Source organism: Acipenser ruthenus, chromosome 35 (assembly GCF_902713425.1).
Source record: "Acipenser ruthenus chromosome 35, fAciRut3.2 maternal haplotype, whole genome shotgun sequence".
Classification (NCBI taxonomy): domain Eukaryota; kingdom Metazoa; phylum Chordata; class Actinopteri; order Acipenseriformes; family Acipenseridae; genus Acipenser; species Acipenser ruthenus.
This window is the reverse complement of record NC_081223.1, coordinates 11,584,979-11,600,493: the sequence shown is the minus strand read 5'-3', so window position 1 is coordinate 11,600,493 and position 15,515 is coordinate 11,584,979. Positions and strand designations below refer to the sequence as shown.

General features: G+C 43.1%; 2 protein-coding genes across 3 annotated transcripts in view; both read right to left on the bottom strand.

The window, feature by feature from the left end:
• Positions 1–15,515, bottom strand: part of LOC117395495 (aggrecan core protein) — an 81,490-nt gene that overhangs the window by 26,085 nt on the left and 39,890 nt on the right. The gene's annotated exons all lie outside the window — the stretch shown is intronic.
• Positions 1,697–15,025, bottom strand: LOC117395587 (ammonium transporter Rh type B). 2 transcript variants are annotated; one of them, XM_059007541.1, is made up of 10 exons: positions 14,896–15,025; positions 9,401–9,590; positions 8,795–8,945; positions 7,992–8,139; positions 7,327–7,493; positions 6,972–7,109; positions 6,528–6,661; positions 5,825–5,946; positions 3,817–3,890; positions 1,697–2,257 (listed from the first exon to the last, which is right to left on the bottom strand). In XM_059007541.1, exons 1-10 carry the CDS (start codon positions 14,933–14,935, stop codon positions 2,180–2,182), a joined length of 1,242 nt encoding a protein of 413 aa, XP_058863524.1. In that variant the 5' UTR covers positions 14,936–15,025; the 3' UTR covers positions 1,697–2,179. The 2 variants fall into 2 exon arrangements, with proteins under 2 accessions (XP_058863524.1, XP_058863523.1); XM_059007540.1 differs by lacking the exon at positions 14,896–15,025 and adding an exon at positions 13,503–13,838.

The window sequence follows — 15,515 nt, the reverse complement described above, 5'->3', positions numbered from 1 at the left end:
CAAGAGTGTTGGAGACGAGGGGCGCGCTTCAGAGTTTTTGGAGTCGCCCCTGTTGCGCGCAGGTGCAGTTGTCATGGCAATTCAGTGTGAACAGAGTACAAAAAAAAAACATATTTAAGACCTGCTTTTCCCCCCAGATGCTCCTTCTGTCCCCTCGTATTGGGGGTAATTGCCGAGAGAAACAGCTCACAGCAGGGTGCAATTTGTTGACCTGTTAAATGGCCTTTAAACTAGGCTGCTAGACTGGGTCGGGAGGAGGGGGGATCGGGGGTGATTCATGAGACAAGGGCTCTGCAGATCCTTCGCGGGGGGGCTGATAGAGTAATCACTAATCCGATTAAAATCCGTTGAAGGATTCTTTCACAGAGTTGCATTGTTAGGGGCTCGGGTTTTGAACATGATCTGGGTGAAGGTCTCACTCCTCTCTCTCTTTAAGAGTTGGGGGCTCTGTTACAGTATACAGGGGTACAGATTGAGGGAGAGTCGGGGGCTCTGTTACAGTATAGAGGGGTACAGATTGAGGGAGAGTCGGGGGCTCTGTTACAGTATAGAGGGGTACAGATTGAGGGAGAGTCGGGGGCTCTGTTACAGTATAGAGGGGTACAGATTGAGAGAGAGTCGGGGGCTCTGTTACAGTATAGAGGGGTACAGATTGAGGGAGAGTCGGGGGCTCTGTTACAGTATAGAGGGGTACAGATTGAGGGAGAGTCGGGGGCTCTGTTACAGTATAGAGAGGTACAGATTGAGGGAGAGTCGGGGGCTCTGTTACAGTATAGAGGGGTACAGATTGAGGGAGAGTCGGGGGCTCTGTTACAGTATAGAGGGGTACAGATTGAGGGAGAGTCGGGGGCTCTGTTACAGTATAGAGGGGTACAGATTGAGGGAGAGTCGGGGGGGCTCTGTTACAGTATAGAGGGGTACAGATTGAGGGAGAGTCGGAGGCTCTGTTACAGTATAGAGGGGTACAGATTGAGGGAGAGTCGGGGGGGCTCTGTTACAGTATAGAGGGGTACAGATTGAGGGAGAGTCGGGGGCTCTGTTACAGTATAGAGGGGTACAGATTGAGGGAGAGTCGGGGGCTCTGTTACAGTATAGAGGGGTACAGATTGAGGGAGAGTCGGGGGCTCTGTTACAGTATAGAGGGGTACAGATTGAGGGAGAGTCGGGGGCTCTGTTACAGTATAGAGGGGTACAGATTGAGGGAGAGTCGGGGGCTCTGTTACAGTATAGAGGGGTACAGATTGAGGGAGAGTCGGGGGCTCTGTTACAGTATAGAGGGGTACAGATTGAGGGAGAGTCGGGGGCTCTGTTACAGTATAGAGGGGTACAGATTGAGGGAGAGTCCGGGACTCTGTTACAGTATAGAGAGGTACAGATTGAGGGAGAGTCGGGGGCTCTGTTACAGTATAGAGGGGTACAGATTGAGGGAGTCTGGGGCTGTTATAGTATAGAGGGGTACAGATTGAGGGAGAGTCGGAGGCTCTGTTACAGTATAGAGGGGTACAGATTGAGGGAGAGTCGGGGACTCTGTTACAGTATAGAGAGGTACAGATTGAGGGAGAGTCGGGGGCTCTGTTACAGTATAGAGGGGTACAGATTGAGGGAGAGTCGGGGGCTCTGTTACAGTATAGAGGGGTACAGATTGAGGGAGAGTCAGGGGCTCTGTTTCAGGTAAATTAAGACTCAACACAATGCATGAAAAACAGAATCCACGCATTTAATATTTCCAAACAACAATACATTTTAGCATTTGAACAACATTTTTTTGTTAGCTTTTTATTTTTTTGTTGTCTTTTTCAAACGAGTAAACAAGGCAAGGTAACGTTTTAATATCAGGAACAGATAAAGGAATCCAGCAGGGAACTTTATTCCCCTCACAAGGGTGATTTACAAACACAACTGCACACAACACAAAGTACAACCGAATGCCTGCCGAGTACCAGGTCAGTTCAGATTGAACCTCCCTGAGATAGTGTGGCTGGCAGAGACGATCGTCACACAGAATGGGGGTGAGCTGCGGCTGGCTGGATTGATCTCTTTAGAGATGCAAAAGGAAACTTAATAAACACAAGCCGATGGCTGGCTTCTCTGGGAAGCGTTTCCTGTTGAATTTATGAAGTTTCTTTTGGCAGCTCAGCCCGGTCGGGTTTGTTTCTCAGCTGAGGGGTGAAGGCTCTCTCTAGGCGTTGAGAGGTTTCTCTTCTACGGTTCTGACGCGAGTCATCTCTGCGTGGTCCTCGTCTTCTTCCTCTGGTAACTGGAAGGAGAAGCCCAGGGGGGTGGATCACGAGGGCAATGCTGATCATACTCACACCAACACTAGCGCTTTTAATTAACAACCAATTGGATTTTGCATGACATTTTTAAATTATACCCCAAACATATCTTCAAATATATAACTTTAATATTCATACATGTAGAAATCTAACACCAACCCACACATTCAGTGATACCACATAATAAGCATTGTAAAGCACAGAGAGGTGTGGTAAAGCATAGGGAAGCATTGTAAAGCACAGAGAGGTCTGGTAAAGCATAGGGAAGCATTGTAAAGCACAGAGAGGTCTGGTAAAGCATAGGGAAGCATTGTAAAGCACAGAGAGGTCTGGTAAAGCATAGGGAAGCATTGTAAAGCACAGACAGGTATGGTAAAGCATAGGGAAGCATTGTAAAGCACAGAGAGGTCTGGTAAAGCATAGGGAAGCATTGTAAAGCACAGAGAGGTCTGGTAAAGCATAGGGAAGCATTGTAAAGCACAGACAGGTATGGTAAAGCATAGGGAAGCATTGTAAAGCACAGAGAGGTCTGGTAAAGCATAGGGAAGCATTGTAAAGCACAGAGAGGTCTGGTAAAGCATAGGGAAGCATTGTAAAGCACAGAGAGGTCTGGTAAAGCATAGGGAAGCATTGTAAAGCACAGAGAGGTCTGGTAAAGCATAGGGAAGCATTGTAAAGCACAGAGAGGTCTGGTAAAGCATAGGGAAGCATTGTAAAGCACAGAGAGGTCTGGTAAAGCATAGGGAAGCATTGTAAAGCACAGACAGGTATGGTAAAGCATAGGGAAGCATTGTAAAGCACAGAGAGGTCTGGTAAAGCATAGGGAAGCATTGTAAAGCACAGAGAGGTCTGGTAAAGCATAGGGAAGCATTGTAAAGCACAGACAGGTATGGTAAAGCATAGGGAAGCATTGTAAAGCACAGAGAGGTCTGGTAAAGCATAGGGAAGCATTGTAAAGCACAGAGAGGTCTGGTAAAGCATAGGGAAGCATTGTAAAGCACAGAGAGGTATGGTAAAGCATAGGGAAGCATTGTAAAGCACAGAGAGGTCTGGTAAAGCATAGGGAAGCATTGTAAAGCACAGAGAGGTCTGGTAAAGCATAGGGAAGCATTGTAAAGCATAGAGGGCTGGTAAAGCATAGGGAAGCATTGTAAAGCACAGAGAGGTATGGTAAAGCATAGGGAAGCATTGTAAAGCCCAATAAGTCAGCAGCACTAAATAAATATATCAGTGCAGTCTGATTAAATCGAAAAGGTAGAGAAATCTGTTTCTGTGACAGCCTCGTTCAGATGAAAGAAAAGCTGCAGTCGCCTTTTACAGGGAATGGCATTCAACTCCTGGTCAACAGCACCATCTTGTGGACATAGTGTGAATTTGTTTTTTTAATGTGATTTAACCAAGCTAATAACATTTTTGGTAGCCCCTCTAACCCCCCTGAGCTGTCTGCGTCTTCAGTTTGGAAACACAAATAGCTTTTTATTTTTGTTTTTCATTTCCTGATTTATTCTTTGGTTTATAACACTGATAAAAAGTCCATTACCTCCCAGTATATCTGATCCTCGAAGCAGATTGTGTCAGGGGGAGATCCGAAGATGGGAATCTTCAGAATAAACCCTGAAAAGGAGAGTAAGGAACAAATTACAGTGTAATACCACACAGTTACAGTGCAACACCACACAGTTACAGTGTAATACCACACAGTTACAGTGTAATACCACACAGTTACAGTGCAATACCACACAGTTACAGTGTAATACCACACAGTTACAGTGTAATACCACACAGTTACAGTGTAATACCACACAGTTACAGTGCAATACCACACAGTTACAGTGTAATACCACACAGTTACAGTGTAATACCACACAGTTACAGTGCAATACCACACAGTTACAGTGCAACACCACACAGTTACAGTGTAATACCACACAGTTACAGTGTAATACCACACAGTTACAGTGTAATACCACACAGTTACAGTGTAATACCACACAGTTACAGTGTAATACCACACAGTTACAGTGTAATACCACAGTTACAGTGTAATACCACAGTTACAGTGCAATACCACACAGTTACAGTGCAATACCACACAGTTACAGTGTAATACCACACAGTTACAGTGTAATACCACACAGTTACAGTGCAACACCACACAGTTACAGTGTAATACCACACAGTTACAGTGTAATACCACACAGTTACAGTGTAATACCACACAGTTACAGTGTAATACCACACAGTTACAGTGTAATACCACACAGTTACAGTGTAATACCACACAGTTACAGTGCAATACCACACAGTTACAGTGCAACACCACACAGTTACAGTGTAATACCACACAGTTACAGTGTAATACCACACAGTTACAGTGTAATACCACACAGTTACAGTGTAATACCACACAGTTACAGTGTAATACCACAGTTACAGTGTAATACCACAGTTACAGTGCAATACCACACAGTTACAGTGCAATACCACACAGTTACAGTGTAATACCACACAGTTACAGTGTAATACCACACAGTTACAGTGCAACACCACACAGTTACAGTGTAATACCACACAGTTACAGTGTAATACCACACAGTTACAGTGTAATACCACACAGTTACAGTGTAATACCACACAGTTACAGTGTAATACCACACAGTTACAGTGTAATACCACACAGTTACAGTGCAATACCACACAGTTACAGTGTAATACCACACAGTTACAGTGCAATACCACACAGTTACAGTGCAACACCACACAGTTACAGTGTAATACCACACAGTTACAGTGTAATACCACACAGTTACAGTGTAATACCACACAGTTACAGTGTAATACCACACAGTTACAGTGTAATACCACACAGTTACAGTGTAATACCACAGTTACAGTGTAATACCACAGTTACAGTGCAATACCACACAGTTACAGTGCAATACCACACAGTTACAGTGTAATACCACACAGTTACAGTGTAATACCACACAGTTACAGTGTAATACCACACAGTTACAGTGTAATACCACACAGTTACAGTGCAATACCACACAGTTACAGTGCAGTACCACACAGTTACAGTGCAATACCACACAGTTACAGTGCAATACCACACAGTTAACTCGCCTGACCTCAGCACCACATTACTGGATCCTCAGCTGATCTGCTATCCTTGCACTATTGCACTGCTAATATGTCATTGTAGATATAACTTGCTGTGATCCTAACTGGCTGCATCCTAGTTCATATTGTACTCTAGTAGTGTTATTATTATAGATAGCATCCTAGTTCATATTGTATTCTAGTAGTGTTATTATTATACACAGCATCCTAGTTCATATTGTATTCTAGTAGTGTTATTATTATACATAGCATCCTAGTTCATATTGTATTCTAGTAGTGTTATTATTTGCACTGACTGTAAACTACACTATATTTAAATATGAAGCTTGCATTGTAACCCTGTGCTGCCCTGTAACACCTGTGTGAGTCGTCTGGGATAAAGACATCTGACGAATACATTAATAATAATAAAAACTGTGACTCACCAACGAGGACTCCTCCCACCAGAGCGAACGCCATGGCAACAGCGAGCGCCACGGCCTGGCGAATGCCCTGCTGAGACGCGCTTATGTCGCCTGCAGCCATATCAGGAAACACGTCTTCCATCCTGCAACACACACCACCCCCAGAGTCAGAACATCTCCACTAGAAGTCTTCATTTTCAAGATCGCAAATACAGCCAGCCGACATTATTATTATTATTATTATTATTATTATTATTATTATGCAGACGCTTTTATCCAAAGTGACTTACAGAGGCTAGGGGGTGAACTATGCATCATCAACAACTGCTGCTGCTGCTGCAGAGTCACTTCACCTCCTTGTGCTCCATCCTCCGGCTGAGACGTAAAACAAACAAGGTCCTATTGGAAGTGACTCTGCAGCAGCAGCAGCAGCAGCAGCAGCAGCAGTTGTTGATGATGCAGAGTTCACCCCCCTAGTCTCTGTAAGTCGCTTTGGATAAAAGTGTCTGCTAAATGACCAATTAATAATAATAATAATAATAATAATAATAATAATAATAATAATAATAATCAGATGTAATTTGTTTTGGAAAATGATGCATCGATGTTAAAACACCCAGGCGGAATCGTCCCAGCCTTACAAACTAGGAGTCGTTCTTTCTATCCCTGCTGTACCGCTCAAGTAAGGAAACACAGCAGGCAGAGATCTCCCCACAGCCCTCACCCGTCTCCGTAGATGTCAGCGGTGGCCGTTGCCGCGGTGACAGCCCCCACGATGGCCCCCAGGATCCCTGGCATGCCGTGCAGATTGTGGATCCCACAAGTGTCCTGGACCTTCAGCTTGGAGTTCAGGATTGGCTGTGGAGGCAGAACATAATGAGATCGTTACAGCCCTGAGAACAGCAGAACCTGTCCTATCCGATTCCATGGCTTATGCTACAGCTGGGGCCAAAAAGTTAATCCTAGAATTGTAGGATTGAGACTGATATAGAAAAAAAATGCACAAAAACCAAGCATGGGAAAACTGCACATTTACCAGAGTCAACCTTTATAAGGGATTAAGAGAGACCGTAAAATGCACTCGTTGGGTCTGGTGCTGTTCAGAGCTGCTCAAGTCCCTGGCTCTGTGGGTTTCAGTGAAGTGGATTGCTGCAGGACCTCTGCTTACCGTGAGGTATTTGTAGCCCAGAGTGGAGATGGTCCCAGCGAGGAAGCCCACGATCATGGACCCAAAGGGCGTCAGCATCATCTCCCCTGCGGTGCCCATGGCCACGCCCCCAGCGAGAGCGGCATTCTGGATGTGCACCTGCAGGGAGTCACCACCAGGGGGGGTTAGCCTCTCACGCACAGACAACACTGCGTTGGGTTTACCATTCAGAACACTGCAATCGTACAGCAGTGTGCAAGTTTATCAGAACACCCCACAGCTAAACATCTTTCAACACCGCCAAACCGAGGCACTTGGTGAAAAACTCCCGCTGCGGGCAAGCCTTCATCGACGGGCACTATCGCGTCGTTCTTACCATGTCCAGCTTGCCCTCATGGTTGACCAGCGCAGACATGGCGAAGGTAGCCAGGGTGCAGGAGGCTAGGGAGTAGTAAGTGTTCATAGCCGTCCTGTGCTGGTCATCTCCGTGGGCTGTAATCGCAGAGTTGAAGCTGGGCCAGAACATCCACAGGTATATGGTGCCTGCAAGCCAAGGGCAACGTCATGAGAACTCACACTAGCAAAGGGCTCTATTCACTAACAAGGACTGGGGTGTGTTATCATTCAGCTTGGGGCTCCAGAATGCACTGCGGAGATCTCTATCAGGCAACCGTTTGAGGGGCAGGATCGTTCTGCTTTGGGATTTTTTATTACATTTGTTGGTAGCCTTTTCCAAATCAGACTGGTTTCTTGTCTTTTTTTCGTTGAAGACGTTTGAAAGAAATCGCGCAGCTCTGTGCGGTGTGCGTTCAATCATTTACCAGGAAGGAAGCAAACTAAACTGGCTGCCAGGTTCCTGAACGCAACAGCTAGTGCGTCAATCAGGCAAACTGTATTTATTTTTAAGTGATAAAAAATTTTCTTTAATAAAATTTTCTCGGGGAGCTACATATTAGACAGCAGTGGGCAGATTTCATGGACATCGTGAATACAGCACTGGTTGAATGCAAAAGGAGCTAAATCAGTGTGATGCTGTCGTACCGATCATAGCGAAGAGGTCCGAGTGATAGACAGCTCCCTCCTTGTGTTTGCTCTTTTCCAGTTCGGGACGGTACAGGATCCGGGTCACCACGAGACCGAAATAAGCCCCGAATGTGTGGATAGTCATGGAGCCGCCAGCGTCCTTCGCCTGCAAAGCAATAAAAACCCATCAAGACAAGATATGCAGCCAGGGCCAAGACCTCGAATTTTAGAATTGAGACATCATTTAAAACAACAAAACTCTGTAGATCTTTTATTTAACATGATGTAAATCAAAGAAACTACAAAACGATATCGCAACAAAAAATCAACCGGGAGGAAGCCATAATAGTAGTACAGTAGTATTTCATGTTAGATTTTGAAATGTCACTTTTTTTTTGTCACTTTTTTGTTATATGGGAAACTACAAAGCGGTGTGTAATTCAATATGTTAATGTAGCATTATTCAGCAGGTTTCGTTCGACTTTATGAAGCAAAATTAATTTATTCTACAGGGTGATGATGCAAAAACTTATATATACTTATATATAAACTTATATATATATATATAAACTTATATATATATAGATGGTGTCATTTCTAGAAAGAAAGAAAGAAAGAAAAAGACCAGATCAAAAAGTGATTCTTATCGGGTAAGTTGCTGTAGTTCTTCCTAACACCACTAGAGGGAGCGCCTCTGCCAGTAGAAGGCTACACAGCTGGGCGGGGCTGAGCTGTCTGGTGCTGTACACTAATATAATTTCCTTTGGTTTTTTTTGTTTAAATGATGCAGTTGTAAAGCTGATGCAGTCAGTGGCACTCACCCCTACAACGTTGAGAATAACATACTCGTTGATCGCAAAGATCGTGACTTCAAACACTGCCATTATCAGCAACTGGACTGGGCTGGTCTTTCCCAGTACCGCTCCGAAGGAAATGAGCACGGCGCCAGTGCAGAAATCTGCGTTGATCATGCTGGAGAAGAGAAAGGAACTCGAAGTAAAGCCGCTGTAACTACTGCTGAATTATTTTAAAAGGATTTGTTTCATAATAAGTGGATTGATAGGGAGGTATTTTAAAATGTACAGTCTGATGTTTCACTTGAGTATGTGCTGAGGCTGTGAGCTGTGCTGAGACTGATCTGTGATGATGCTGTGCTGAGGCTGTGAGCTGTGCTGAGACTGATCTGTGATGAGGCCGTGAGCTGTGATGAGGCATTGAGCTGTGCTGATGCTGTGATCTGTGATGAGGCTGTGGGCTGTTCTGAGGCTGTGGGCTGTGCTGAGGCTGTGAGCTGTGCTGAGACTGATCTGTGCTGAGGCTGTGAGCTGTGCTGATGCTGTGATCTGTGATGAGGCATTGAGCTGTGCTGATGCTGTGATCTGTGATGAGGCTGTGGGCTGTGCTGAGGCTGTGAGCCGGGCGCTCACCTCTCCACTCCAATGTGGATCTTGCCGTCCTCCTTCATGCCGTGGAAGAAGCCCTGCATGAGGGTGGCCCACTGCAGGGAGAAGGAGGCGATGAGGAAGTTGAAGCCCACGCTGCTGTAACCATAGCGCTTCAGGAAAGTCATGAGGAAGCCGAAGCCGATGAAGATCATCACATGCACATCCTGGAAACCTGCACAGGAGAGCCAGGGAAGCACGGCTTAGAAACCTGTCAGCTCTCACTCACCACACATCTTGTTAAATATCTACCTTAACATGCAGCTCTGGACAAAAGTGTTGCATCCCCCTACATTAACTGGTTGTGCTTCAAAAAGTCCAATGAAACCTGCTGAATAATGTTACGTGGTATGTTTGTTTATTTAGCAGACGACTTTATCCAAGGCGACTTACAGAGACTAGGGTGTGTGAACTATGCATCAGCTGCAGAGTCACTTACAATTACATCTCACCCGAAAGACGGAGCACAAGGAGGTTAAGTGACTTGCTCAGGGTCACACAATGAGTCAGTGGCTGAGGTGGGATTTGAACCGGGGACCTCCTGGTTACAAGCTCTTTTCGTTAACCACTGGACCACACAGCCTCCAATATCTTAACATATTGAATTACACATCCGCCACTTTGTATAGTTTTCCAGATACTTAGCGAAAAACTGACAATTGAAAAATGTGGCATTTGGAAATCTAACATGAAATACTGTACTGCTATTACGGCTTCCTTCTGGTTGACTTTACTGATATTAAATAAAAGATCAAAATGATGTTCATCTAGTTATTTTGTTTTTGTTTTCATTACGTCTCAATCCTAAAGTTCAAGGGGCTGTATTTTTTTTTGCATGGTAAAATTTCAGTGTCTAAAAATAGGTATTTCAATATGAAAAAAATACAGCCTTCATTATAACTAGTCCAGTTAAAAGGAACTGTCTAGGTAAAGACTTTCTTTATTCCTCGTTTGCTATTCAATGCTGTTATTTCACACTAGTTTGCGACGGGCAATGTTTTGTGAGTGATCTGACTGAGACACTGCACAGAGTTATTAGGCTGCCCTATTTTCAACACAATCAATTAGACGAAAAAAAAAAAACGCTTTGCAGCGTTCTCCGTCCTGTCTCATTCTCAGAGCAGTCTTGCTTTGGCTCGGGGCCACTGGCACAGCTCAAAGACGACACTGACTTCACCAGCTTCTCCTGTGAGTGAGTAACTGTGCCCTCGATTCCTCTTTGTAACCAGCAGTTGAATGGCAGGTTTGTTCCCACGGCAACCGCACAGTAATTCAAAGAACTCACGGATAACAGAGCAGGTTCCAAGAGACAGAAGAAACCAAACTGGGAATGTGCATAGAAATGGCAAGGATCTATAAGGAATTCTGCTTGCAAGCGACGATCAGAAATGTATTTATTTATGTATTTATTTGACAGGGACAACGTAGTTTGGTTTTTTTGGGGTTTTTTTTAACATTTCCGACACGTCATTCCAGATTTAGCTAGGAGCTCGTTTTCATTGGCAGTCCCCAGACAAACACAAAAACAGAAAATAATACCTAGATGAAAATCCTGAACTGTCCCAAACTGCCCTTGTTTATTTATTTGAGTAATTGTAATAATAAGTGATTGCAGACATCAGAAGGCTGCTGAGGGAATAGCAGGACATTATTTATTTGAAACCAAAGATGACATGTGATTCATCTATAATTCACAGAGAGAGAGAGAGAGAGAGAGAGAGAGAGAGAGAGAGAGAGAGAGAGAGAGAGAGAGAGAGAGAGAGAGAGAGTATAGTTTACCTGTAATTACTTGACAATCAAAGTGTAATTAATATATTTGACAGGAGTGAATGCGTGCCAAGTATTTTTTTTTTTGTTTTGTTTTAAAGAAAAACAGGTCAGACAAGCTTCTTAACCACAAATCTTTGCAAAGACAAGTGTTGACAGACGTGTAATGCAATGCGTTGCACAACACGGCTCTGCCAGCCTCGCCTGTCTTTCTTTAATGCCTGACTCGTTTTCCAGTCTCTTAACAGGCCAACCAAATCAAAACTTCAGTACGCACCTGTGTTTGCTGGCCTGGGACTTCGCTTTAGGGCAATTATCATTCCCTCTCTCTCACACACACACAGACATTTGCACAAACACCCACGGGAGCATTATGTGGTCATTTAGAATTAACTGGTTTTGCTTCATAGAGTCGAATGAAACCTGCCGATATAATGTCATCATATTGAATTACACACCTCCGCTTTGTATAGTTTTCCCCCAAATATACTTCATGGGAAATAACACACATTGAAACGTGTGACCTTTCGAAATCTAAGATGAAATACTGTACTGCTATTATGGCTTCCTTCTGGGAGACTCTGAGCGATTATCATTTTGTAGTTTCTTTTGACTACATGATGTGAAATAAAATATCTAAATCATGTTGGTATAGATTTTTTTTTTTTTTTTAAATATGTCTCAATCCTATACCCACATATACCACTGCCTGCTTGCATCAGCTATGAGCTCATCCCTAAGTTAAAACGTAAAGTCTCTACTAAGTCCTTAGTTGTTAGTAGTTAGTTTATAACTAAGCGCTCTCTTATTCAGTTGCACCACACGCACTTAAGACAATATGTGTTAGTTTATCACTAAGACCCTGATACTAAGTCGGTGACGTCATTGCTGCTCGGTAGCCAATTAGAAGTGAGGATATTTCAGAGGGCTTGGTCCAAACTCCCACTGAAGAAACATGTATGGACAGGATCATTAAACTACCGAAAAAAGAATATAATTGAATGGGAGAGTTAGAATGTTAAATTGTATAAATTAATTGATTAAAATTGAATCGGGGTACTGAGAGGGCAAAGTGTTTCATATCTTAAACCTTTAGGAAAGTTTATCAATTATTGATCATAACTTTAATAACTTGAATTAATGTTCTCTGAGACATTTTCTATTCATAAAAACCTGTCTCAAATACTGCGTAACTTGTACGGATAATAAATATAAATATTTAATTATACATTAAAATGTAACCCTGGTGAATAAAAAATCCTACAGGAAATCCTATAGGAGATCCTATAGGACGGTGTATATGAATCCTTCTGAAATGGAAATAATTCATACAATAATTTTAAAATTATTCCTTTTTATCTTATTCAATCCTATAAGAAACTTTAGAATCTATAATTATCAGCTTACACCTCCCTAAAGATATGCGTAAAATTCAAGCGACAGCGAAGTTTTAACTATCATAGCTGGTGCAGCCCGTGTAAAGTTAGTGATGTGTAAAATCAACGTTACGCTTTAACTAAGCTAAGAGTTTACGCACAGCTGGCGCACCCAGCCCGGGGCTGAAAGTGACACCAGCACTCTAGTCCTGATTTTCAGCATATTATTATTCAAATAGCCAGGAGATAGGACTTTGATGTTGTTCCTCCCTTATACCTGCATGAACACCCCTAATTAGTAAACCGACAGACTTTCATTAACTCCAAGTCATAGCATTCAAGTTATTTGAAGCGCTCTCGGTGAGTTTTGTAACATCTCCTTTTGAAAATAAAAGCGGGAGTTAAATAAAGAAGGGACGAGACGGTTTGAAAATACTTATTTGTTTATTTAGCAGACGAAGCTGGTTTTCATCGCTGTCTAGCACCTGTCATGCATCGTTCAAACCCACGCCTTAGTCAAATACAGACTTTCACGCAACACAGATATCTTTCACATATTTTCTATGAGTATCATTAAGACAATCGTGTTAAAAGCATACGTTAATGTCGTTCTCTGAAAAGCTTACTCGATTTTTTTTGTCTCGTAGACACACACTGTGTTTTTATTACATGAACGAAATTACAAACGTGTCTCAAACTTTGTCGACCCTGCACGACGTGCAAGTGAATTCAAAACGCGCTCTGTGTTACTCTGAATATAAATATAAAATTACATTGTTATTTTGAACGGGAGCCCGATGTTTCTCAAATTTCTTTCTGCAGATTAATTTCTACAATATACTGAATTACACACGTTGATTTCTCTTCAGTCATTGAGACGGGACCGGCAGAATTTTTAATAAGACTGAAAAAAACGACCCAAAACAAAAAAGTCCGATACTTACTCGCGTATCTGTAGTAAAAGTCGTTTTCCACCTGGGATTTGTTGTTGTGATTCTTGATATACTTGTGCCATCCTTTAGCATCAGTTTCGTGGTCATACTTGACCAAAACACCGAAGAGGATTATCAGAATCACTTCCAAGACAACGCAGACAGCTGGCAGTCTGATTCGCATGCTGGTCGAATAGCCCGTCATTTTTATTTATTTTTTTAAGCCCCCGTCTTAACGACACGTCCTGGACTGCAGCTCAAAAGCTGAAGCCGAGTTCCCTAACGTATTAGAAAAAAAAACTGCCAATGCCTAACTTTTTTTCCAAAGAAGTGTGATGATGTTAAAGGATTTTGACGGGACCCGGTCAATTTATCAAGCCACGCCCACGACCCGTTGAACCAATGAAAGTGCAGGACGGTGAGAGCAGCCCCGCCCCTGTGTGTGTGTGTGTGTGTGTGTCTGTGTGTGTCTGTGTGTGTGTTTGTGTGTGTGTGTTTATTTTTAATTTAAATTTAATAATAACGCGCTTCGTTCGCTGGCTTGACACTGGAAAAAAAAAAAACTGCCCGAGAAATATACTCTCAGCTGGTAGCCACTGAATGAGTTTAAACATGCAATTAATTACGTGGGGAACAAAATCAAGATGGACTGGGGAGGTTGTTTTTTTTCTAAGTGGGTGAGGGAAGGACAGTTCAGTCTCCGTGCCTCAAGCCTGCCCTGGACTGGAGGGAGCACCCTTTCTCTTAGGGAGGTGAGGGAGGGAGGGAGGGAGCAGTTCAGTCTCCGTGCCTCAAGCCTGCCCTGGACTGGAGGGAGCACCCTTTCTCTTAGGGGGGGTGAGGGAGGGAGGGAGGGAGGGAGCAGTTCAGTCTCCGTGCCTCAAGCCTGCCCTGGACTGGAGGGAGCCCCCTTTCTCTTAGGGGGGGTGAGGGAGGGAGGGAGGGAGGGAGCAGTTCAGTCTCCGTGCCTCAAGCCTGCCCTGGACTGGAGGAAGCATGCTTTGTCTTAGGGGTTTTCTGAAATATAAGATCCCAGCAAACAGGCAAAAATATCTTCAAGAATATAGTTTTGCAACTCCCTTTTCAGTCTCCGTTGCGATCAGGTTATTTCACTGTTGTAGGGATGGGCTGTAGAAAATACCCGAAGTTTGTTTACGATCCCAGACACAGACATACACTGTACAACGCCGTCTTTATTTTCACACTTTCACAAAAAAAAAACTGGCTTAAATTTCAACCCATTTTATCACAGTTTATAGTTTATAGTGGTTTGCCATGTTTTTAAAAACGCTTTACCTTACCTTTACCGTAATAATAATAATAATAATAATAATAATAATAATAATAATACATTGCTGAAATCATCTGTAGGATGACAAAAAAAAAAAACAAGTCCAATACTCACTCGGGTATCTGAAGTAAAAGTCGTTATCTACGGCTGCCATGTTTTTGTGGTCCTCAATGGTATACTTGTGCCATTCTTTGGCATCAGTTTCGTGGTCATACTTGACCAAAGTACCGAAGAGGATTATCAGAATCACTTCCAAGACAACGCAGGCGGCTGGCAGTCTGATTCTCATGTTGGTCGAACTGCCCCTCATTTTATTTTTCACGACACACAGTCCTGTCGACAGCCCAACGGTCGAGAGCCTTCAAGCAGCGTTAAAAAAAAAACAAAAAACCGTTAAAACCTTTTTTTTTTTTTTCCCCCTCAGACGCGTGACGTTCCATTATTTGAAAAACCCAGATTCTCCGACAAGCCACGCCCACGCCTCTTTGAACCAATGAAAAGCGCGGGAAGATGACAGCACGCGCCCTTTATATTTAAAAAAAAAAAAAAAAAGTCAACTTTTTTTTTTTTTTTTTTTTTTAAACGTCACCTGTAATCACGTGACCGCGCGAAAGCTATTACGTTGTACGTAAAACAAGCTTACATTGCAAATATTTTTGACTCTTTTTTTTTGGTTTTGTTTTTTCTGATCGCTTATGTCTGAAAGTAAAAACCATAATTAAATATTTGTGGTC